General features: G+C 38.8%; 1 protein-coding gene across 1 annotated transcript in view; it reads left to right on the plus strand.

The window, feature by feature from the left end:
• Positions 1-25,479, plus strand: part of PATJ (PATJ crumbs cell polarity complex component) — a 332,644-nt gene that overhangs the window by 89,655 nt on the left and 217,510 nt on the right. The window contains exons 18-21 of the mRNA XM_081816865.1: positions 8,061-8,270; positions 14,680-14,799; positions 16,779-17,174; positions 23,141-23,264. Coding sequence (XP_081672991.1) covers positions 8,061-8,270; positions 14,680-14,799; positions 16,779-17,174; positions 23,141-23,264 — 850 coding nt within the window. The remainder of the gene's footprint in view (positions 1-8,060; positions 8,271-14,679; positions 14,800-16,778; positions 17,175-23,140; positions 23,265-25,479) is intronic.

Here is a 25,479-nt window from a genome sequence, read left to right on the forward strand (position 1 = left end):
ATACTCAGTTGACAGTAAGTGTCAAAATTATCAAAGGTAGGGGTGCCTGGGTGGCTCAGTCGGTTAAGCGTCTGCCTTCGGCTCAGGTCATGGTCCCGGGGTCCTGGGATCGAGCCCCCGCATCGGCCTCCCTGCTCGGCAGGAGGCCTGCTTCTCCCTCTCTCCTCCCCCTGCTTGTGTTCCTGCTCTTGCTATCTCTCTCTGTGTCAAATAAATAAAATCTTAAAAAAAATTATCAAAGGTAATCTATACGTAATGTTTTTGGTTTTTTTTAATTTTTTTTTTTTTTTAAAGATTTTATTTATTTTTTTGACAGAGAGAGACACAGTCAGAGAGGGAACACAAGCAGGGGGAGTGGGAGAGGGAGAAGCAGGCTTCCCGCGGAGCAGGGAGCCCGATGCGGGGGCTCGATCCTAGGACCCCGGGACCATGACCTGAGCCGAAGGCAGACGCTTAACCGACTGAGCCACTCAGGCGCCCCTATACGTAATGTTTTTTATTATCGATGTGTAGTTGACATACGCTGTTATGTTTCAGGTGTGCAATGTAGTGATACGACAATTCTATATCTTTCTCAGGGCTCACCATGATGTGTAGTCTCCACCTGTCTCCTTACAATGTTATTACAATATTATTGACTATATTCCGTATGCCCTACTTTTCATTTCCCTGACTTATTTATTTTATAACTGGAAGTTTGTACCTCTTAATCCCCTTCACCTATTAGCAACCACCAGTTTTCTCCTCTGGCAACCACCAGTTCTCTCTATTTGTCTGTTTAATTTGTTTTTTAGATTCTACGTCTAAGTGAAATAATATGGTATTTGTCTTTCTGTGTCTCACTTACTTCGCTTAGCATAATGCCCTGTAGGCTCATCCATGTTGTCACAGAATGGCGAGATTTCATTCTTTTTTTAGTGGCTGAGTAATATTCCAGTGTGTGCGTGTGTGTGTGTGTGTGTGTGTGTCGCATTTTCTTCATCTATTCATCTACTGATAGACACTTGGCGTTGCTTTCATATCTTGGCCGTTGTAAATCCCAGCAGTAGGATTACTGGATCATAGGGTTGTTTTCTTTTTTCTTTTTTTTTGTTTTCAGTTTTTCTAGGATATTTTTATTTTTCATTTTTTGAGGAACCTCCATACTGTTTTCAATAGTGGTTGCACCAATTTACTTTTGCACCAGTAGTGTATGAGGGTTCCCTTTTCTCTTCATCCTTGCCAACACTTGTCATTTCTTGTCTTTTTGATACTAGCCATTCTTACTAGGGTATGAGGATACCTCATTGTGGTTTTGATTTGCATTTCCCTGATGATTAGTGATGTTGAGCTGTATATGTTCTTTGGGAAAATGTCTATTCAGGTCCTCTAGTTTTAAAAATTTATTTGGGGTGGAGGAGGGGCAGAGGGACAGGAAGAGAGAGAATCTTAAGCAGGCTTCATACCCCGCATGGAACCCCACGGGGGGGCTTGATCTCACGACCCTGAGATCATGACCTGAACTGAAATCAAGTCGGACACTTAACCAATTGAGCCACCCAGGCGGCCCTATACATTTTTTAATCAGATTTTTTGGTGTTGAGTTGTTGAAGTTCTTTATGTATTCTGAATATTAACCTCTTATCAGATATATCATTTGCAAACACCTCCCATTCGCTAGGTTGCCTTTTCGTTTTGTTGATGGTTCTCTTTGCTGTGCTAAAGTTTTTATTCTGGTATAGTCCTAGTAGTTTATTTTTGCTTTTCTTTCCCTTGCCTGAGGGGACCTGTCCGTAAATATGTTGGTTAAGCTGATGTCTAAGAGATTACTGCCTGTGTTTTAGGAGTTTTATAGTTTCAGGTCTCACATTTAGGTCTTTAATCCCTTTTGAATTTATTTTTGTGTATGGGGTAAGAAAACAGTCCAGTTTCACACAGCATGTAGCTGTCCAGTTTCCCCAACACCATTTATTGAAAAGACTGTCTTTTCCCTTTGTATATTCTTGCTTCTTTTGTCATAGATTAATTGGCCATGTAAGCATGGGTTTATTTCCAGGCTCTCTGTCCTGTTCCACCGATCTATTAGACACACATTTTTATCTGAAATAAAATATGGTCTATCTCTTTGCCATTCTGCTATAAAAACTCCTATTTCCTTAATGCTTTTAAAAGTTAGGGTTTTGAGTACAGAAAAACCAGACATTGTTCTTTATTTTGAATCCATGGAGTTAAGTCATTGTTTACATCTTGATTTCTGTTTTTCTGCATTAGAGTAATACTGCAAAGCATAGAAATGTTGACTGTCAGAACAGTCCATGGTATATGTCTCATGTTCCTCTTTAAAAAATACCTCTGCCAATTTTATTAAATGTGACCACTATTCTTATTCATTTCTTCAGTCTCCTCTTTATGTAACATTCCTTTCTCCATGCCTTTCCACTGAGCTTGCCATATTTGCTTGCATGGATTTGTGGTTTTACTTACAGAGCAGCTTCATGGCTAGAGCTCCCCACATCTTCAGGTTGATCTCTCTCTCTCAGAGCCCACATTTCAACTGAGCCACCATTGTGCCCTGGGTGATGCCCCTGCACCTTGCCTTAGTTTATGTGAACTCTGATCTCTTTGATCTGTGGGAATGTACCCAAATACTCATGTACTACATTTTGTAGTACATAAAATGTACTACATTTTATAGACACTGCAGAGACTTTGGAAATTATGCCCATCCATTTGGGCATGAGTACTGTCACATGTTTGTTCATGTAAAGGTATCTTTAGCTCACCAAATGAATGGATTCTCTAGAACGCAGATATAAATTAAAATTTGGCAAACAAAGGCATGTTTGATTTGTACATACAGCCATGCTACACATTTTGTGCTGACTTCATCAGTGAGGTACCGATGGCCAGGTGTGGTACGTAAGGGACTCAACTTTGCACACTTTGGCAAGGCAATAAATATTATCTTCTATCAATTCGCCTTCTTTCAATATTAATTCATTTCGCAAATACCTGAAGATAGAGAAGCTGTATCACTTAGAGGCTAAGAGCATAAACCCTGGAACTTAACCAGCTGGTTTAAATTCTGGCTCTGCCATTTATCAGCTGTGTGGCTCGGTTAATTTTCCTCTTAGTTTTCTCATCTTGAAAGTAGGGATAATAATGGTACCTACCTCATGGTGGTTTGAAGGTTAAATGAATTCTAATAAGTAAGATCCCTAGAACATTCCTGGCATGGCAAGAACTCAGTCAGTGCTGTTGTTCTTACTCACCTATGATGGGATGTGTCCTTTGCCTTTGATGTACTTAACAGTCCAGTGAGGAGAGAGACACTAAATAGTTTCAGTCATTCAATATTTCAACTACTATTGAGTACCTTCCATATGGCAGTCACTGTAGTAGGTCCTGGAAATAAAGCAGCAAATAAGCAAACATACCCTTGCTCTCGTGAAGCTTATTTTTAGTAGGTAAGACAGTTAAAATAATTTCTGTAAAATGTCAAAAGTGTTAAAATAGAGAAAATGCAAGGTGCCATGGATACATCTAGCAGGAGGACCTAACTTATTCTAGGAAGTATGGGACAGTAAGGAAAACAATCTTATGACGAATGCTCTGTGGAAGTCCTCTTTGGGGTTAGGGGTATCACCGAGTGGAAAGTTCCTGAGTCAGCTTTGGGGAGTCAGGGAAGGCTTCTCATTGGCGGAAACACACTGGAGCTGAGTCTGGTGGCAAAGATGGAGAGAAGCGGCAGTGGGGCAGGGAAAAAGTATTCCTGGCAGGTGGAATGGTTTGTCGGATGTCACGAAGGCATGTCAAAGCATTACATAGTCCTTGGATTTCAGTAGTTCTGTATTGTTGGGACAATGTGTGGGGCAAACAGGGATGGGCAATGGTACATAAGGGGAGAGCAAGAGGAGTTTAGACTCATCTGCAGATCCGAGGGAATTGCTCTACCAAACAGTTAGGACTTGATCCTGAAGGCAGTTGGGTGTTACTGAAGTGTTTCAAACAGAGAAGAAATTTTATTAATTTTATTTATTATTTTTATTATTTTTAAAAAGATTTATTTATTTGAGAGAGAGAGAGAGGGAGAGTGCAAGCCAGGGGGAGGGAAGGGCAGAGGGAGAGGGAGAGAAAATCCCCAAGCAGATGCCATGCTGAGCATGGAGTGCTCAGGATTCCAGGACCCAGAGATCATGACCTGAGCCGAAATCAAGAGTCAGCCATTTAACTGACTGAGCCACCCAGGTGCCCAGTTTTTATTTTTTTAGAGAGAGAACATGTGCGTGAGCAGGGGGTTGTGGGCACTAGGAGAGGGGGGGGGCGGAGAGAATGTTAAGCAGGCTCCATGCCCAGTGCAGAGCCTCATGCAGGGCTTGATCTCATGACCCTGAGATCATGACCTGAGCCCAAATCAAAAGTTGACGCTTAACTGAGCCACCGAGGAGCCCCACATTTTTATTTTTGAAGAGTATTCCTTTATCTCTATGGAAAATAGACTGGATGAGGGCAAGATCGGAGATAGGGAGATTAGCAGTTGCCCAGGCAAGAAATAATGAGAAGCTGAACCAAGGTAGCGGCAGTGGAAATGGAGAGAAAGGGTCAGATAGAAAAGATAGAAGATCAAATTGGCATGCTTTAGCTAGCAACTAAGTGGAGGGATGAGGGGAGAGGGATTAAGTGAATGCTTGGGTATATGGTAATGCCACTCGGATTATTATGGGAGAGAAGTCTGTCAACTTGGATTTCCCCTACATGGAAACATCCTGTGTTTATAATATCAAACATGAATGTCACTTCAGCAAACCTCAAAAATTCTTATATGCACTTTCCTTCAGGCGGTACAGTGACTGTATTCACTTGTGAGACAGAGCAGTTATTTGGGTTTTCAGGATTTCATAGCTAAGTAGTGAGAAGAATTCAAGTCAGATCTCCTGTCTTCTGGTCTGGTGTTCTGAGGGAGGTTAGCTGTTCTCAATTGATTGTAGGAGTTTGATAATATTTTTAAGAGCTGTAGGGAGCACCTTTCATAAACGGTTGAGTTGAGGCAAACATAGGGGATACGGTTATAACTTGTATAATAATATAAGGCTTTTGAATAAAGAAAAATCCTTCAGAAGAGAATGGCTGGCATAGTAAAAGATGCTGTTCTTGTGTTCTGTGATTAGTCTTTAGTGCCCTCTATTGACTGCTTAGTCTAAAACAATGTCGATTCTGGAAAACAATGTTCCTTGCAGTGTTATGTACCAAAACAGGAAGAATTAGAGGTATTAAAATTGCGATAAAAGGTGATAAAAACTGGTGGGGACTTTAAAAAAAATCTGCATGGGGTCTCAAAGTTGGGTAGAGGTCTTAAGAAATATCGCCATAACATTTTGTTTGCTGCAACATGGGTATGCTATTGTGGGCTAGATTTTCAGAAAACGGACCTTCCTGATGACGAGTAGCCTAAATCAGGCTGGTCTTTCAGCATTTTTTATGCAGCAAAGCCTCAAGAAGAGCAGTTGCCCCAGTAGGCAGCAGCAGCTGCTCGTTTTCCATAGGGCGGCTACTACATGTGATGAGCATGAAAGGAAATGACCTTTCCTCATTAAAGTAACTTCGTTCAGCTACATGGGAAATCACACGGAAAAGTCATCACAGAAAATGAAATAGTGATTATACATAATGGGGCATCTTCAGAAGTAGATGGTTTGTCTTTTTTTTTTTTTAATGACAAAGGAGCTGCCCTTTAGTTCTCTCTTCCAGGAAAAGGGGTGGTAGATTAGACTTAGTGTTGAGAATAACTAGAATAACTAGAATAACTAGAGGTCTAAGCCTGAATAAATTTTAGTGAGCAGGCACACCTGGTATAGTTTAAGGTCTAAAGAAGACTGCACTTTGTATAAATGAATGCTCACTGTGACTTTTCTATAATAAGGGAAATCTGTTAATCGTTCTGTTTCTGGTATTGCCCGGTTAATCTTTCTTTGAGATGTTTCTAATTATCATTTCAGCTGGTTGCATTTTGAAAGCCTATTCACCTAATTGGGGTAAAAAATAGTGCTTTTTGTTTTGGTGTTATATGAAACTGCAGAGATTGCTTGCATCATGCTGGTGAAATCATTTATTTGCTTTTGGTATATTTTACTGATGCAATTTTCTCTAAGAAAGCTTAGTAATTATTAATATGAAGTAATGCTAGTTGCTTTCTGTGCATTTCATGAAGGGAATATGCTATTATGTAGTTTCCCTTCCCCCCTAATAAAAAAGCCTTTCATCACAAACTGACATCCTAAATGAAGGACATAATTGTACAGCTTATTTATTAGTGTGTCAAGCTTAAAATGTAATGGTTTCATATTTCAGAATGAAAAGTGTGTTGTGATTCATGGTTGCTGGTGACAAAATAGACAGCTCTTTTACATCTGCACTGATTGCCTGCTGATACACCACTGCACTTTTTTTGTTGTTCTTTTCTCTTCCTATGCAATAGCTCCCTCTACTTGAAAATATTGGTGTAATTATAGTTTAACACTATGTACTTTATTAGTGAGTACTCATGACTATTTTTACTTTCCATACTCTTCATAAATATGAAGTGTTATACATCAGAGCATGCTAGAGATTTACCAAGAATCTCTTGACCTTGGAACAGAAAAGCAAGGTTAAGGAAAGTAAGATAAGTTATGTTTGAAGGCATTTTTCAAGGAATTAGCTGTGTAGCTTTTGTTGATTTACATATATTTGGTTAAAATTCCATATAGTACTTGAAAATGAACCTTGATGTCTGAAACACAGAGGTCTATGAAAAATGGATCAGAAAACTTCAAAAGAACCATCAGCCACTTCACACTGACAGCCTGGAACTTGGCAAATTCTCACTTTGTTAATTCCAAAGTCTTCAGATTCTAACACAAAACATGACCATCTCTCTCTCATTTGTCAGGAAGGGTTCAACAGTAGTAGAATCTCATGTTACTACACCTTCCCTTTATGGAACAGTATGTGCATAATGAAACAATAGGAACAAAATAAACAAAAACAAAGTGTTTCACCTGGGATTTGATGATTTTTTTCTCTCTCCCTTACTAAGTTTGATGTTCAGTAATTGTACCATTATTTTAATGTGGAGCAAGTGACAGAACATGGTGGTCAAGAGGAAGGACTTGGGAGCCAGACTGGTTGGGTTTGAATCCTAAGCTCTGCCACCTACCAGATGGGTAATCTTGGCAAGTTTCCTTAACTCTCTGAGCCTTAGTTACCTCATCTGTAGAAACATAGACAAGTGTTAGAGTAAAGCACTTAAAATAGAGCCTGACATATAGTACTATATATCAGTGTCCAATAAAATAAAAAATAATGGGCTATAAATTGGTTCTTATTAACCACATGTATTTATTGAATGTCAACATTATCTTTAGGGCTGCTTAATAAAAAGAAAAATGGGGCCCTCCCACTGGATGAGAGTTATTTACACACTGGTTTTGTTCATGAAATGACACTGGTTTTCTTGTATCAGAATAGTTCTCACCGTGGGGTCCCTATAACATGTTACAATTTATATATTATCAGTTACACCTATGTTATTTTAAAACTACTTTTTTCATGCAGTGGAATATTCCGTGGATTCCATATCTTTTTTGAACTTCCTTCATTTGGCAGGAGGATTTTATACTGGTGGAATACATAAAAAATGAAGTATCATTTACCATAGTACACTTCTCTTAGAGCCTACATATTGCCCAAGAGCAGACTTGTCTTTGGTCTGTAATATGACTGTGCTTGAGGATGTCAGAGCATCTTGCTCAACTGTCACCAGACTTCTTGTGGCCCAACAAAATACCAGTCACCAAAAGTTCAAAGAAGAAATGTGTAGGTATTGAACACTCAGACGTGTAACTGAAATTGTTAGATGATGTTTCCACCTTGATATAAGCTGATATTTGTGTGGATGTATAGAGTGATACTGTAATAGATTTTGACGTCTTTGGAAGAATATCACGAGAATGCTGGATACTTAATGTAAATAGTCAAATGAGATTCACGAGTATATGTGTTTTCGGAAACTGACTTATCTTTCTTCTTGGCTTGATCCTTAGGACCCTTTAGATCCCACAAGATCAGTGATTGTGATCCGTTCCCTGGTGGCACATGGTGTCGCAGAAAGAGGGGGAGAGCTGTTACCTGGAGACCGCCTGGTCTCAGTTAATGAATACTGTTTGGAAAACACCACACTTGCTGAAGCTGTGGAAGTGTTGAAAGCTGTGCCACCAGGCATCGTACGCCTTGGCATCTGTAAGCCTTTGGTGGTAAGTGTTCAGTTTTGTTAATATAGGGACGTGATAATAGTGTAATACTTAAGAACATGGATTTGGTTTCGAATCCCTCTTCATGGCTTACTCTGTGTACTAATTCAAGTTTCTTGTGTCCTCGACTTAAAAAATGAGAAACATAATGTCTATCTCCTAAGATTCTGGGGACTAAAGATTATATTCATAAAGTGCTTGCACATTATTGTATAAATAGGAGCTTCTAACATTGCTAGTCCTTTTACCACTTTTACTACTATTTTTATCTTCATGATATTAGCACAGATCTGTATGTTCTCATCACATTCCTTATGATGTAAATTAAAATAAGTCTATGCATTTTAACTTTCACTTGGGAATGATGTGGAAATGGCATGATAAGCTGAAATCCACTTAACTATATTGTTTTAACCATAGGCAATGAGATTTTAATACGCTTTTCTGCCCATCAAAGTGCCTCGTAACCCCTAGCATCTAGAACTCTATGTGGTCAGATCATTTTGAAGTTCTCTTACTGCTTAATCTTATGTCAGATTAGTGCTTATGACTAAGGGCCATATTACAATTAGGGTGCTTTTGAGGTTCCCCAGTGCAACAGAATATTTGACAGTAATTTGCAAGCAGTATGAAGATATTATTGAGTGCTTACTGTATGTATTTTAAAACCTTTACATGTATTAACTAACTTAAACCTCCTGGCAACTTGAAGAGGTTACAGATTACAGATGAGCCCATCAGGACACAGAGAATTGAGCAACTTATCCGCAGTGATGTAGCTAGTAAGGGCAGAGTTGGGATATAAACTCAGGTGGCTTCAGACCACAGTGCTATATATTTAACTTGTTGCAAGTTTAGTTTGCAGGCAGCCTGTCTGGAAATAGGTAGCTGGTCTTAGTAAAGTGTTAAGCTGGATTTCAAGAAACCTGGACTCCGTTTCTAGCTTTCCTATGAGTCAGACCAGTGGGTTTCAACAAAAAGATATGTACTATACATAAGGATCACCTGGGAGATGGTTAAAATGCAGTTTTGGAGGTCCTACCCTCAGAGATTCTCATCTTGTCATTGGGATGTGCTATTTAGGGATCTGCCTCTTCAGTGAATCACCCGTGTAATTCTGATGCAGAATTTCACACTTTGAGAAACATTATCTTAGTAATCTGATCATAGGTATACCACTTCCCTTCTCTGAGCCTATTTTTTCATCTCTGAAAAGACTGAACAAGACTAGAGGAGTCCTAAAGTCTTTCTTAACTCTAAGATTCTTTCATTCTATTAATATGTTATATGACTATGTTAACATACTACATGTGTCCTTATGTATAGGTAAATATAGATAAGTGTGTTCACTTACAGATATATAGGTATAGATATATAGAGATAGATCCTGTATTACACATAGTATTTATGCATTGGGGAACCTCAACATGGCCTTCATGAATTCCCCATAAAGATGCCAGTATATTATACTATCCGACACTCTAAATATTTCAAAATAGAGTATAGCACATAGCTAATCAAGTTCTTGACTTTGTATTCTATATTTGGTGTGTGGGTGTTGCCATAACCAACGTGAGACACCAGGAGATGCTGGTTTGATTTCTGGACAAATTAAGTTGTGGGGAGGAACTTGATATATATATATTTTTTTTTAAGATTTTTTTATTTATTTGCGAGAGAGAGAATGAGAGACAGAGAGCATGGGAGGGAGGAGGGTCAGAGGGAGAAGCAGGCTCCCCGCCGAGCAGGGAGCCCGATGCGGGACTCGATCCCGGGACTCCAGGATCATGACCTGAGCCGAAGGCAGTCGCTTAACCAACTGAGCCACCCAGGCGCCCGGAACTTGATATTTTTATGGGGATCTCATCTTCTTGGTATTTTGTTTGTTGGCGGGGGAGGGGGGTGTTGCTGTCTAGATTTTCCCTGATGATTACTTGCCTGATTATTCGGGCTGCCAGAGGAAATCCCAAACTGTTTTATGTCCTGGAGGACTTAAATAGCATGACTTTACTCTGAAGCAGTTTAGGGATGTGTCAGGCGGTGTAAAAAAACAGAGCTTAGTTACTGGCTGGGTGTGGATTCCTGTGCTATTTCTGGCAGAGGGAGAGCTGCAGAGACTTCCGGCTATCAGCGCCACATTCTGAGGGGGTTTTGGAACGTAGTAATCGTGAGGTGGTCCTCTGCCTAGGCTTCTCTTCGTGAGTAGAAGGCTTCCAGGATACTTGGGAGTGGGAAGCCACAAAAGGGATGAAGACAAAGGTCACTTTCAGGACTGTAAAAAATTCTTAGTGGAGGGACACCTGGGTGGCTCAGTCAGTTAAGCTTTGGCCTTCGGCTCAGGTCATGATCTCCGGGTCCTGAGATCGAGTCCTGCATGGGGCTTCCTGCTCAGCAGGGAGTCTTGCTTCTTTCTCTCTTCCTCCGCCCCTCCCCACTGCTCATTCTCTCTCTCTCTCTCAAATAAATAAAATCATTAAGAAAAAATTCTTAGTGGAATTACTACTAATTCCTTCTTTAACATCTGGGTGCCTTTAGCAAAACTGTTGGCTCAGAAACTGTAAAGAGTGAGGCATAGATCTTTGTTAAGGTCTGTCTCTCTGGTGGTCCACTTGGTGACCACTTAATCTTATCATGTAATGTTTACTGAGCATTCATTCAGGCCTCTGCAGAAGTGGGGTAGAGAGTGTGAAGAAGGTGGCCCAAAATCAGCTGGGGCCAGAAAGCCTGTGGAATATATAAAAGTTAGGAGAACACGATTTTTTATTAAGTCATGTATTATATAGATATACATTGTCTATGTAATGTGTTTCATATTATATATTTTCATGTTAACCATGAATGGGGCTTATCTTCTCTTTTCTACAAATTCATCTCAGACGTACCAGATCCAAAAAATGAATGAACTGACTTCAGTTAAAAACTGCATTGTGTCTTCAGAGCTAATGGGTCAGAGCCGGCAGTGGAATGCTTGAGCCAGGCAGCTGGGGGGTTTTGCTCAGTTCTGTGATCTGCAAGGCTGTGTGTCCTTGGGCCAGTTATTTAACCTCGTCAGCCCCCACTTCCTTGTCTGTATGTGGGGACTGCATGGCGTGGTAGTTGAGATCCCAGGCCCTAGAGCCAGTTACGTAACTTTTTACGCCTCTGTAAACTAGGGTTAATAAGAGTACCTACCTCTTAGAATGTATATTAATATATTAATAAATACACTAAATTGAATATTTAAAATGCTTAAACCTATGCCTGGCACATAGTGTCATAAATACGTATGTGTTGCCATTATTTTTATATAAATATATAAAGTCCTGACTTGGATTGCTGTGAAGATTAAGCTGAGACAAAGCGTATGAAGTGTTTACCCTGGATTGTGATTTAGAGCTAGAACTTCATAAATAGTAGCTGTGTTCTGACCTAGGACTGCTATTGAGCTGGTAAACACTAGGATGGCTGAACCTTTTCTGATGGCAAGTGACTGCACTGTACCTTGGTTAAATATTTTGAATATTACCCTGTGTATACTGATACATTTCTTTTTTTAAAAAAGATTTTATTTATTTATTAGAGCGAGAGCATGAGTGGGGGGAGGGGCAGAGGAGGAGGGAGAGAATCTCAAGCCGACTCTGCACCAAGCACAGAGCCCGACGTGGGGCTCGATCCCACACCCCTGAGATCATGACCTGAGCCGAAACCAAGAGTTGGACGCTCAACCAAATCAGCCACCCAGGTGCCCCTATACTGATATTTCTTAATATTAAGGTCCTTTTTGGGGATGTTTTTTAATTTAAGGAATACTTTCTTTTCCCCACATAATATGTCTCTCTTTAGTCAGATCTTCTTTTACAGTTTTCTCCTTAAATATGCTGTACAGTCTTTTTTAGTTTAATTCTGAGGTAATTTACTGGTTCCTCCCCCCTTTGTGAATAATGTCTTATTTTCAAATTAGCTATTGCTGAAGTAGAGGTAATGATACTGACTTGGTAATTTGATCTTATATCTGACAAATGTGTGAAACTCTAGTTTGTGCTCCTGTTGAATTTTCTTTTTTAAAAAAATTATCTACCTGTCTGTCTGTCTGTCTATCTATCTATCTATCTATCTATCTATCTATCTATCTATCTATCTTTCATTATGGTAATCCCCTTCACCTATTTCCTCCATCCCTCCCACCCTGGTAACCATCAATTTGTTCTCTATAGTTAAGAGTCTGTTTCCAGGCACCTGGGTGGCTCAGTCGATTAAGCAGCTGCCTTTGGCTCCAGTCATGATCCCAGGGTTCTGGGATCGAGTTCTGCATCCAGCTCCATGCTCAGCGGGGAGCCTGCTTCTCCCTCTGCCTGCCACTCCCCCTGCTTGTGCTCACGCTCTCTCTCTCTGTCAAATAAATAAATAAAATCTTAAAAAAAAAAAAGTCTATTTCTTGATTTGTCTCTCTTTTTTTCCTTTGCTTCTTCGTTTTGTTTCTTAAATTCCACATATGAGTGAGATCATATAGTATTTGCCTTTCTTTGACTTACTACACTTAGCATTATACTCTCTAGCTCCATCCATGTTGCAAAGGCAAGATTTCATTGTTTTTTTTATGGCTGAATAATATCCATTGTCTATATATACAACATATCTTCCTTATCCATTCATCTATTGATGGACGTTTGGGCAGCTTGCTTCCAAATTTGGCTATTGTAAATAATGTTACAATAAACATAAGTGTGCATGTATCTTTTCAAATTAGTGTTTTCATATTCTTTGAGTAAATACCCAGTAGTGGAATTTACTAGTCATATGGCATTTCTATTTTTAACTTTTTGGGGAACCTCCATACTGTTTTTCATAGTGGCTGCACCAGTTTGCATTCCCACCAACAGTGTACAAGGGTTCCTTTTTCTGCACATCCTCACCAGCACTTGTTTCTTGTGCTTTTGATTTTAGCTATTCTGACAGGTGTGAGGTGATAATCTTATTGTAGCTTTGATTTGCATTTCCCTGATGTTGAGTGATGATGAACATCTTTTCATGTCTGCTGGCATCTGTGGTCTTCTGCCCATTTTTTTATTGGATTGTTTAATTGGATTTTTTGGGGGGGGTGTTGTATCAATTCTTTATGTATTTTGGATACTAACCCTCTACTGGATATGTCATTTGTAAATATCTTCTCCTGTTCTGTAGGTGGCTTTTAGTTTTGTTGATTGTTTCTTTTGCTGTGCACAAACTTTTTATTTTGATGTAGCCCTGATAGTTTTAGTTTTGCTTTTATTTCCCTTGCCTCAGGAAACACATCTAGAAAAATGTTGCTACAACTGATGTCAGATTATTGCCTGTGCTCTCTTCAAGAATTTTTATGGTTTCAGGTCTCACATTTAGGTCTTTAATCCATTTTGAGTTTATTTTTGTGTATGATGAAAGAAAATGGTCCAGTTTCATTCTTTTGCAAGTAGTTTTAGGAATACTTAAAAAGGAAAAAAATGTTTGAGAAGCTTTGACTCAAATATGGCTTTCTTTTTAATAAAGAAAAGTTTGTTCTAATAAAACAATTTGCATAAATTTTATTGTGTCCTTGCACTTAATGGGAAGATGAGAATTAATCTGAAGAGAGTTCAAAACTAAGGTATTTTCTTGATTATAAAAGTACTTCCTGGGGTGCCTGGGTGGCTCAGTCGTTAAGCGTCTGCCTTCAGCTCAGGTCATGATCTCCAGGTCCTGGGATCAGTCCCACATCGGGCTCCCTGCTCCGCGGGAAGCCTGCTTCTCCCTCTCCCACTCCCCCTGCTTGTGTTCCCTCTCTCCCTGTGTCTTTGTCAAATAAATAAATAAAATCTTTAAAAAAAAAAAAAAAAGTGCTTCCCATGGTAGCCAGAGGCGGGGAGTGGTGCGTAATATGGGTGAAGGTCATCAAAAGGTACAAACTTCCAGTCATAAGATAAATAAGTCCTGGGGATATAATGTACACCATGATGACTCTAGTTAATGAGACCATGTTGTATATTTGAAAGTTTTAGATATAACTAAATTTATTATGATTTTGCGGTATATACATACATCTAATTATTATGTTGTACACCTAACTAATATGTATAATGTTATATGTCAGTTATATCTCAATAAAAGATAGCTTCATGGTTGACAAAAACATTTCATTTGTGCTAAAAAAATAAATGAATAAATAAAATAAAAATTGTTTCCAGGGGTGCCTGGGTGTCTCAATCAGTTGAGCATCAGCCTTTGGCACAGGTCATGATCCCAGGGTCCTGGAAATGAGCCCCACAGGCTCCCTACTCAGCGGGGAATCTGCTCCTCCCTCTCCCATTGCCCCTCCCCCCCCAACTTGTGCTGTTGCTGTCTCACGCGCTCCCTCTCTCTCTCTCTCTCTCTCAAATAAATAAGATCTTTTAAAAAAAATAAAAATTGTTTCTGTTTTCAGGAAGATGATAAAGAGGAAGAAAGTCATTATATTTTACATTCAAACAATAATGAAGACAAGACTGAACTTTCAGGAACAATTCATGATACAAACTCATCTTTAATACTTGAAGCACCCAAGGTATTTAGTAAATTGATTTCCTATTTGAATGGTTTGCTGTGAGCTAACATTTCCATAAAGACAAAAGCTTGTTCCCACTCTCAGCTAAAGAGATATAAATAAAATGATCCTCTTCTCTTTCTTTTATTTATTTTAAGATTTTATTTATTTATTTGACGGAGAGAGACAGTGAGGGAGGGAACATAAGTAGGGGCAGTGGGAGAGGGAGAAGCAGGCTTCCCGCAGAGCAGGGAGCCCGATGCGGGGCTTGATCCCAGTATCCTGGGATCATGACCTGAGCTGAAGGCAGACGCTTAACGACTGAGCCACCCAGGCGCCCCTATTTTTTTTTTAAATGAACGGTTTTCCCTGTTGTATCTCAGTGGCTTCATAAATGACATAGGCCAGATATAAGGCATTTTCAAAGCACAACCATACCTTATTTTATACCACAGATACAGTCTTAAAATTTTGAGGGTAGAACACAATGTTCAAAAATAGACATGCATTTAAAATGCTGTAGAAAACAGAGCTATACCAAAGGACTTCTTACTGAATACTTTCTAAAGAAAAGAGTTATTTAGCCAAACCCTTCTTTACGCTTTAATTTTAGAAAGGCTATTTTGAAGCTTTTCCTTTTTTATTCTGAAAATGAATTGTGCTTATTTTGCTCTTTGCAGGTAGAGTATGGTATTGCTTTACCTGATAACAACCATCTGGTGATATTCTTTGCATAATTTATTGACAGTGCCTCGAGCTGATATTTATTTCTGTACTATACATTGTGGGGGTTTTCTTAGTGTAGACATTCTTTGTTAAAATTTCATAAGTGTGGGGCGCCTGGGTGGCTCAGTCGTTAAGCGTCTGCCTTCGGCTCAGGTCATGATCCCAGGGTCCTGGGATCGAGCCCCGCATAGGGCTCCCTGCTCCGCGGGAAGCCTGCTTCTCCCTCTCCCACTCCCCCTGCTTGTGTTCCCTCTCTCGCTGTGTCTCTCTCTGTCAAATAAATAAATAAAATCTTAAAAAAAAATATTTAAAAAAAAAAATTTCATAAGTGTATGACATCTTCAAATATACCGTATAAACACACCTGTAAAAAAATTAACTAGCTTGCAGTATTTGATACACTATAGTAATTTAAAGGTGGGACGTAGTAGGTTCATTTCATGAATTTGCATTTGGTAATACTTAATGAATAGGTGTCCAAGTAGGAAATATCACTGATCTCTCAAGAGGAATTGGGCCTTGTTGTGCTCAGCACTGTTGAGGATCCCCAGGGTTAGGTTAGAGGCTCAGCAAATCCATACATTCCTCAGGCAATACCTAGGAACTCAGCAAAGTTTCTGCACATGTATGACTAGTTTCAGTTGTGTGTACTTCTAATTAGTGAAATATCAGTTAATTAAAAAGCATACTATATTGGTTCCTTTTTGCCATGTAATTTCAGTACAGTTGAAAAAAATATATTTCTGTTACAGGGCATATAATAAAATAGTCATACTGAAAGTAGTTGAGACATACGTCCCATATCTTTAGAGACTGCTTTTTGATAATTTCAAGAGCCATAATTTATTTGGAGTTTTACATAAGCTTGAAAATATCTTTGCTTTCTTAGGTAATAGTATGATGTGTGTCTGTATTTATGTACTACTTCTGTATGAGATGCATGAGCTAAATGTTCAGTGCAGCAGGTTAACAAAATTCCTATTTCTGATTGAGAATTTTCAGGTGGTTAATGTATAACAACCCTTTTGGAATAGTCATTCACCTTGCCAAGGGCAGATTTCTGCCTCTTACTGTTTGTCCCTTTCTTTGCTTTGAGGGTTATGTGGGAGTGAGCTTTTATTTCTCCTTTGTAATGGAGAGCTGTTCAAGTAACTGTGCCTTGGCGTGGAATGTAGTCATTGAGGTTATGTCAGGGGTTAACTCCCCAGGTAATGCGTAGAGTGCCACTTCAAGGCAGGTGGGGTTAAAATTATTTTTGCAACTTTTATTTACAGGAATTTAGAGATGAACCCTATTATAAAGAGGAGCTTGTAGATGAGCCCTTCCTCGATTTGGGAAAGGCTTTTCAGTCCCAACAGAAAGAGAGAGACAATAGCAAGGAGGCCTGGGAGATGCATGAATTTCTGACTCCTAGATTGCAGGAGATGGGGGAAGAAAGAGAGATGCTTGTTGATGAAGAATATGAGCTATATCAAGATCACTTTCCGTCCATGGACTTGTATCCCTCATCACACCTTCAAGAGGCTGCTCCTGTTTCCTCTGTGAAGGAACTTCACTTTGGCACTCAGTGGTTACAGGACAACGAACCACCTGAGCTTCAAGAAGCAAGATCCATGAGGAGTATGTATTCCCAGGAGACGCAGCAGTGTAGCTATAGCGCTGGAAACATGGTAAGGGGTGAGAACAGCTCTTCCACATCCCCCTCTTCTCTCCCCCACCCTCCCAATCTCTGTGCCTAAGTCATGTAACTTTCAAAGGAACAAAATGTAATGGAAAATACAGTTTTTGTAATTAATCATTTTTCCAAGATGTACCATATAGTGTAATGCTGTAAGGATAAGCTCATCTCTCCTGTATTATACAACTACTAGTAAGAGTCCCTAAGCTGTGGTTGCCTTTTATAGTGGTTTATAATGGGTTTTTGCCTTGTTTTTTTTTAATGATGTATTTCTCCAGATTACCCATTTCAAAGAAGAGTTCTTTTGCCATTTGTGGTTTTTTTATTCCCTCAGAGAGACACGACTCTATATTTCTCATATTGTGTATTTGTATTTATCAGGGAAAATCAAGGCAAAATTGACTCAAGATACGTTGTTTAAGTCTTGTTTATCCACACTGTTCTCTGTTATATATGATACTAAATAGAAGGTCACTGAACTCTTAAAAATTATCTTTACATTTGTGTTACTGCCTATTTTCAACTGGGCAGGAAAGCATTATATTTAAATAGATTTGTCCTTGCTATAGATCACCAATAAACTTTATTTTTATAAAATTAGGGTTAACTGGTCACCAATTGGAATCTTTGATTAGGGACATTTTTAATGTTTTAGTTTGTTTGTTCATTTCATACCCCAGATCAACTTCCAGGGAAATGAAAAGAAAATTATTATATAGAGGTTTTTTGTTTTTTGTTTTAAGAGAGGGAAAGAGGGGGTATAGGGACAGAGGGAAAAAGGGAGAGAGAATCTTAAGCAGGGTCCATGCCCAGTGCAGAGCCCCACATGGAGCTTGATCTCACGACCCTGAGATCATGACCTGAACTGAAATCAAGACTCAGAAGCTTAACCAACTGAGTCATCTAGGCGCTCCTAGGGATATTTTTTCACATGGCCACTTAGCAGTATGTTTAGATACAGCACAGTACTCCTCTCACAGAGATCAGCAACTGTCTTGCAGTGCTGTGGGGAGTGTGCTTTTCTTTACTCTCTCTCAGAGGGCCCACAGGGCTAGTTTCTTTGCTCTCTCCTTCCTCAGACCTATCCTTCTTTTCCCCCTTTTTGCAAATGCTTTGGGTCCTTCCTCTATGCAAGGTGCTATACAAGCTGTATTTATAGAATGCAAGAGGATTAGCAGACTCTGGAAAGTCTACCAGAAAACAGATGTTTTGGGATTATGTGAATAATGCCTGGATATGGGCAGAGATGACAAAGAATCACCTGGTGTGTTGCCATTGACATTGGTGCTTTCTTTCCTTGCCAGTCCCGTTCCTGTATCTGTAAGTACTCTAACCCAAACAGAATATTCAGTTATATGGAGCAAATTCTAATCACAAATTAGTGAATATTCATAAATACTCTTTGTTGTGGCTTTCTTCTATAAAAAGAAAATTTTCTATTTACCTAAATATAAGGCAACCTGAAATAGAGGCCCATTTTAGTTTATAAACTTTTAGGGTTCTAGACTAAATAGTCGCAGTTACATTCACAGTGTTTTATAAACATTCATATTTTAAAAAATGCCAATTTTAAATTTTTTGCCTATTCTCACATTTAATGACATAATTTTATTCAGAGTCTTTCAATGCGTATTTATGTCCATAAATACATTATCACTAGAATCACCTGTCATTTAATACAGTTTTCCAAATATATCATCTTAATTTTCATATAGGTTGTTTGGGATACAGTGATTTTTGGATCCATACTATCAGTCAGAATTTTATCCTGATTTCAAGTACTCATTTGCATAACAATAGGCTTTAAAAGAATTCCTTTTGTAAGCGCATAGTGATTATCTTCACAATATAACCACTTACTCTGTTGTTTGTTAAACTGCTATTTAAAAAGCTTGTTTATGACAACATTCAGTGCTCACAATTTGAAAGACATGCATCCTAATTACTAAATCTGTGTTAAATTTCCTAGCTTCCTTCTTTTTATTTTCTATTTCTGATTCTGTGAGGTGACCTATAAGCTCCCTAAAATGGCATTGATTAAACTTGTTGCCGCCCCAGGGGTGCCTGGGTGGCTTAGTCGATTAAATGTCCAACTCTTGGTTTTGGCTCAGGTCATGATCTCAGAGTTGTGAGACCGAGCCCCACATGGGGCTCTGTGTCAGGAGCCCACTTGGGATTCTTTCTCTCTCCCTCTCCCTCTGCTCCTCCCCTCCCCTCCAACTTGCACACTCTCTCTTTAAAAAAATAATTTCAGCCGTAATGTGTCTTGTGTGCACAATATTTTCTTTAAATAATTAAATCTTCTTGTTTTGGGCATTCTTTTCCTCCTTTCCTGAACTCCACAATGATGGCAGTGTAAGGGAGGAAAAATTTTTCCTTTACTCTCATTGGTTCTCTGGCTGGGGCCTTGGAAATTAAGCTGATGAAAGATTAACAAAAGAAAAACAATTTATTAACAAGTGTGGCATGCACTCATGCAGTAGAAAGTCAGTGATGAATAACTCAAAGGGGTGGTTAGAACTTGGGCTTATATAGCTTCTTAACAAAGAACAATAAATTTATTGAGAAGTGACAAGACAAAGGAAAAAGGGTTTAGGTTTTAGGGTCAGAGCTGTAGGAAGGTAAATATAAGGGGGAAATTGATGGAAGATAAGGGTTGTTGTAGTTAGGTTTGTTATGTATGTTCCTCTTGCTGCCATCTCTGAGCTGAAAAAAAATCTAGATTCATCTCTGATGATGAACAGTCAGGGGAAGATAGCTTTTCGGTATGTGCTGTTTCACATTTGTCTTCCTCCCCGAGTAATCCTTATGCCAAAGTGGCATATTTTTGATAGAATGGTCTAATTCTCTATAACAGTTACACATATAAGATCAGGATGGGCTTGAATCTTTATTTGCCCTCCTCTCAGAAAGGTACTCATGGGATGAAAATTTATTATCTAATATTAGAAGCTTTGGGTAGATTGTTAAAACATTTGAATACTTTACAAAATATGTAATTCTCAGTACTCCTTTAGAGAGTGCCCTCCAGAAGGGTAGAGTAACAGTATCACTTCTGTCTTCATTATAATATCCATTTTGGGCTACAGACATAGCTATATTTATGGAGTGCACATATTACCCAACTACTTAGATTTACCTTTCTCTACTACTCTCCATTTTAATTGAAGGATAAAACCATCAAGATTTATAGATCTGGTTCTTTATTTTTACTTGTAGTAAAATACACATTGCAGTAGCCCTTTCCATTCCCCTCCCCCCACCCCTCCCCCCAATCTCTGGTTTCACTTTCACAATTTCAGTTACCTGATCAGCCAAGGTCTGGAATCAGATGATCCTCCTTCTGACATATTCTCAGAAGGTCAGTACTAGCCTAACACATGCCTCCATCATTCACCTCACTACATCTTATCACTTAGGCATTTTATCATCTCACATCATCATCATAAAAAGAAGGGTGAGCACAGTATAATAAGATATTTTGAGAGAGAAAGAGACCACATTTACATAACTCTTATTACAATATAATTGTTCTATTTCATTATCAGTTATTGTTGTTAATCTCTTACTGTGCCTAATTTATAAATTAAATTTTATCATAGGTATGTGTATATATAGGAAAAAACAGTATATACGGGGTTTGGTACTATGCTTGGTTTCAGGCATCCACTGGGGGTCTTGGGACATATCCCCCTCAGATAAGAAGGGGCTACTGTACATAAAATTTACCATTTTAACCATTTCTAGGCTTACAGTTCAGTAGCATTAAATACTCTTGCATTATTATACAACCATTATCACCATCCATCTCCAGAATTTTTTTCATCTTCCCAGATTGAAAGTCTGTACCCATTAAACAGTAACTATCCATCCTCCCCTTTTCTCATCCCCTGGCAAACAACCACAGTCCTACTTTCTTTCTCTAAGAATTTGATGACTTTAGGTACCTCATTTAAGTGGAATCATAGAATATTTGTCCTGTTGTGTGAGGCTTATTTCATTCAGCATGCCTTCAAGGTTCATCCACATTGTAGTGTATGTTGGAATTTTCTCCCTTTATAAGGCTGAATAATATTCCATTGTATGTATATAGCACAATCTTTTAACCCATTCATCACTTGATGAACATCTGGATTGTTTCTACCTTTGGCTACTGTGAATAATGCTGCTGTGAACACTGATATAAAATATCTGGTCAAATCATTATTTTAAATTTTGGGGAGTATATACCCAAAAATTAAGTTGCTAGATCATATGCAAGTCTATGTTTAATTTTTGGGGGGAACCACCATCCTATTTTCCACAGTACCTGCACCACTTTATATGCCCACCAGTAATGCACAAATTTTCCCATTTTTATACATGCCTGCCAATACCTGTTTTCTGTTTTTGTTTTTTTAAAAAGGTGCAAAGTAGTATCTTATTGTGGTTTTGATTTGCATTTTTCTAATTACTAGGAAAAGTTGAGCAGCTTTTCATGTGCTCATTGGCCATCTTCATATATTCTCTGGAGAAGTGTCTTAAGTTTTTGCCCCTTTTCAAAAGATCTGACTCTTGCCTGGGGATTATTTACCTTAGACTGATTGTATATTCTTATTTTCTTCTCTGTTTAGAAAAACTCATTTTTCTAAAGAGCTGACCCTCTATATTGAAATTCAGATTCAGCTATCAATTCTCTTATTCCTCAGTTACATAATTGTCATTAACATTTTTTTTAAGTCCAGAATTGCTCTAAAATTTCTTCTAAGTACTCAGTGCTTACCATCTCCTCCTTACTTGCTTCTCTAAGGAATTCTTCTTTTATTCTAGGCAGCTAGGTTGTTATGTCTCCTTTCTCATCCCAATTTAATATTTGAGTTGAATTCTATGTTCTGTAGGCTCCATTAGATATCTGATAGAGTTCTGTACTTAGCTATACTCATCATCTGTATGGAAAAAGTCAGCAGTATTTGGTATATCAGTTTATGAGACATCCTTCTCTTACATTGAAGTATGACCAATATAATGTTAATGTAAACAGTGGACCGTGTAAAAGATGTCATTCACCTTTTTTGTTTTGAACAACCTAAATTTCCAACAGTAGAGAATAATGGTGTTATTCATCTTAAATGAATTGAGGTATGTTCCTCTGGTGGCCTTAACGGTATCATTTAATTTTATGCCTATAAAAGTTTGTAAGATATTAGGGACGCCTGGGTGGATCAGTTGGTTAAGTGTCTGCCTTCGGCTCAGTTCATGATCCTGGGGTCCTGGGATCAAGCCTCTGCCTCTCCCTCTCCCTGCCCCCTGCTCATGCTCTCTCTCACTATCTCTCCCTCTCTCAAATAAATAAAATCTTTTTAAAAATATCAAAATATGTTAGTGAAGATTGTCTGTTCTGGAAGACTATAACTTTCAGAAACCATAGAAGACATGTAGCAAAGGAAGACAAGCAGAAAATGCAAAAATCATTGATTGTGCTTATCTGCAGGTTTTAGGTTTGTATTACTGGTATTTGCCAGGCAGATAAAAGTGATAGGAAGGGCAAAACAAGAGCTTAGAGCTATGAAAATCTCCGACCAGGTGTTTTGGGCTCATCAGTGAAGCTATTGAGGTTGTGGTCCAACGTGATCCACGAGTCAGTGTGTATCAGCCATTGACCTTTCTTGGTTGGATAGATCTTTATTCTTACACCTTTGTGATCATTTACTTAAATCCACTCATTAATGTTTATAAAACAATTTTTTTTTGGTTAAAAAAATCCACGGTTTAAAAAAAAATTGATATTATTAGCCTGTACCCTTGCAGATATAAAGTTATCAGCGTTTGTTACTGCTTGCCACAGTATAAACCGTTAACTGAGAACGGCCTGTTTGTAGAGCCAGTTTTCCACTATCCGCTATCTGGTTTGAACGATATTATCATGTTCCTCATTTTATCACAAAGTACTAATGCATTTCTGTCTGTCTTCCTCTCAAGATGAAAGAAAATTTTGGCATCGGTTCCCCACCCTCCATACCCTCATCTGAAGGAGGCAGTCAACAAAGCAGATTTGATGATCTGGAAAATCTTAATTCATTAACAAAAAGCAGTCTGGATTTAGGTTTGTGGTCTTTGTTTCTCATAAACACAAATTAAATTATTTTGCAATCTCTCAGTTTTATTTTTACATACGATAACTCTTACTGTCGTATTTTCATTCATTATGCTGCAAATTTAAGTCTGTTTATTAATCTGCTTCAGAATATCTGGAAGAATAAACATAGCTCATATGTCAATGGAGGGCTTTCAGATTCTGTTTTCTGAGAGGGCTGTATTTTCAGTGCCTGGTTTTGTTTTTTATGAGCAGTATGGATTAAAACTAAAACTAATACCTTACATGCTAACCCTGAAATAAGTCTCTGCTAATACATATTAAAATCTCTGGTGCTGTTAAGTGATACTGTTAGCTCATTGAATGGGGTTGTTAAATATTAATAAAGCAAGGCATATTTTAAACATTTATGAAACATTTTTATAGCCATATATTATGGTCAATTTTGGTGCATTAATAACTTAGTTTCCATTAAAGAATCCTAAAAGTATAGTGCCTCTCCTTGCCTACCCCAATATTGATTCTTATATAATTTTGAAAACTTGACTTTTAAAAATAATTTTTCTTCATCCAACACTGAAATATCAAAGGCTATTATATTATTAAGATCCCTAGGTGAGACAGTTAAGTTCTTTCACAGTGCTGGGATTTATAGAGCCATTGTTGAAGATTTATGCTGTCCTTCACGTGTTATGACTCTGCTTATAGGGAAAGTCTTTCTCTTTGGGCAGTTCTCATGTTGTATGGTAATACGTAGTGGGGCCAGAATGCACTATAGAAGGTTTTATATTGGTTTCTATGAATTCAGCATTCTGCTGAGTAAAATCTAAAGAATGGAATCTTTGGTGGTAAAGATTGAAGTCATCTGGGAGCGCCTGGGTGCTCCGTTGGTTGAACGTCCAACTCTTGATTTCGGCTCAGGGTTGTGAAATCAAGCCCAGCGTTGGGCTCTGCTCTGAGTGTGTAGCCTGCTTCAGATTCTCTCTCTGCCCCTCCCCACCCCTTCTTGCTCACTCTCTCTCAAAAAAAAAAAAAACAAACATAAAAGATTGAAGTCATCTCTGAGATGATTACAGTTGTCAATTCCCCGTAAGTCAAAACACAGCATGGATAGTTAATTTGGAATATCTAAGACTGGATGAGTTTATCCAGTTTTTCATCATAGAAAACCAATTGTGACTAGGATGAAAATGGACTTTCCCCCCCACAACTGTGCCATGGAACTATTTTAAAAAATTTACCACATTTCTATAGTCCTCCCACTAAGTACTTGGAGAAGCTTTATGGCACAAATGAGTGAATTAACTGAATTAATAGGTCATGTCTGTTTGATTGCCACTGATACTTCATAGCAATGTCATTATTCTTTTGGGCCAGGCAGTTCTTTGTTGTGGAGAGCTGACCTGTGCATGGTGGAATGTTTAGCAGCTTCTCTGCCTTCTAACCCTCCTGCCAGTGGTACTCTCATTCCCAGTCATGGTCAAAATCAGATTTCCCCAGACACTGTCAAATGTCCCCTGGGGGGTGAAATTGCCCCTGGTTGAGACTCACTCACTGCGCTATACCATCAGGATTGAAAGGACAGACAGGCTAAATGGGATGGGTGTTGGTGGGGAGGAGCAGCAGAGTTGGGAAGAACACAGGGAAAATAGTCCCTCTTGAGCTCTGCTTTCTGTATTACCTAAGCGACTTCAAAGTTACCTCCTCTGACTTCTGCTACCTGTGTAAGTTTCTTGGGGCCGCTGTACCAGATTAGCACAAACTTGGTGGCTTTAAAACAACAGAAATGCATTCTCTCACTCTGCTCAAGGCCTGAAGTCCTAAATCAAGGTGCTGTGCTCCCTCTGAAGGCCTGAAGGAAAAACCTGCTTTTTGCCTTTTCCAGCTTCTGGTGGCTCTAGCCTTTTATGGCTCATGGTTGTATCACTGTGATGTCTGCCTCCCTCTTCACACAGCTGTCCTCTCTTTGCCCTGTGTCTTCTCTTCTTTGTCTCTTATGAGGACATCTGTCACTGGATTTAGGGCCCACGTGGGTAACCCAGGATGGTCTCATCTCACAATACTAACTGTATCTGCAAAGACTTCCCCCCCCCCCCAACTAAGGTCACATTCATAGGTTCTGTGGTTGGGTATATCTTTTAGAGAGGTCCCCAATCTGCTCACTACACTGCCTTAACCTAATACTTTGCAAGGCCCTGGGACTTTATTTTTTAGGGATTATAGT

This window comes from Leptonychotes weddellii, chromosome 4 (assembly GCF_054177405.1).
Source record: "Leptonychotes weddellii isolate Sample4059 chromosome 4, ASM5417740v2, whole genome shotgun sequence".
Lineage (NCBI taxonomy): Eukaryota > Metazoa > Chordata > Mammalia > Carnivora > Phocidae > Leptonychotes > Leptonychotes weddellii.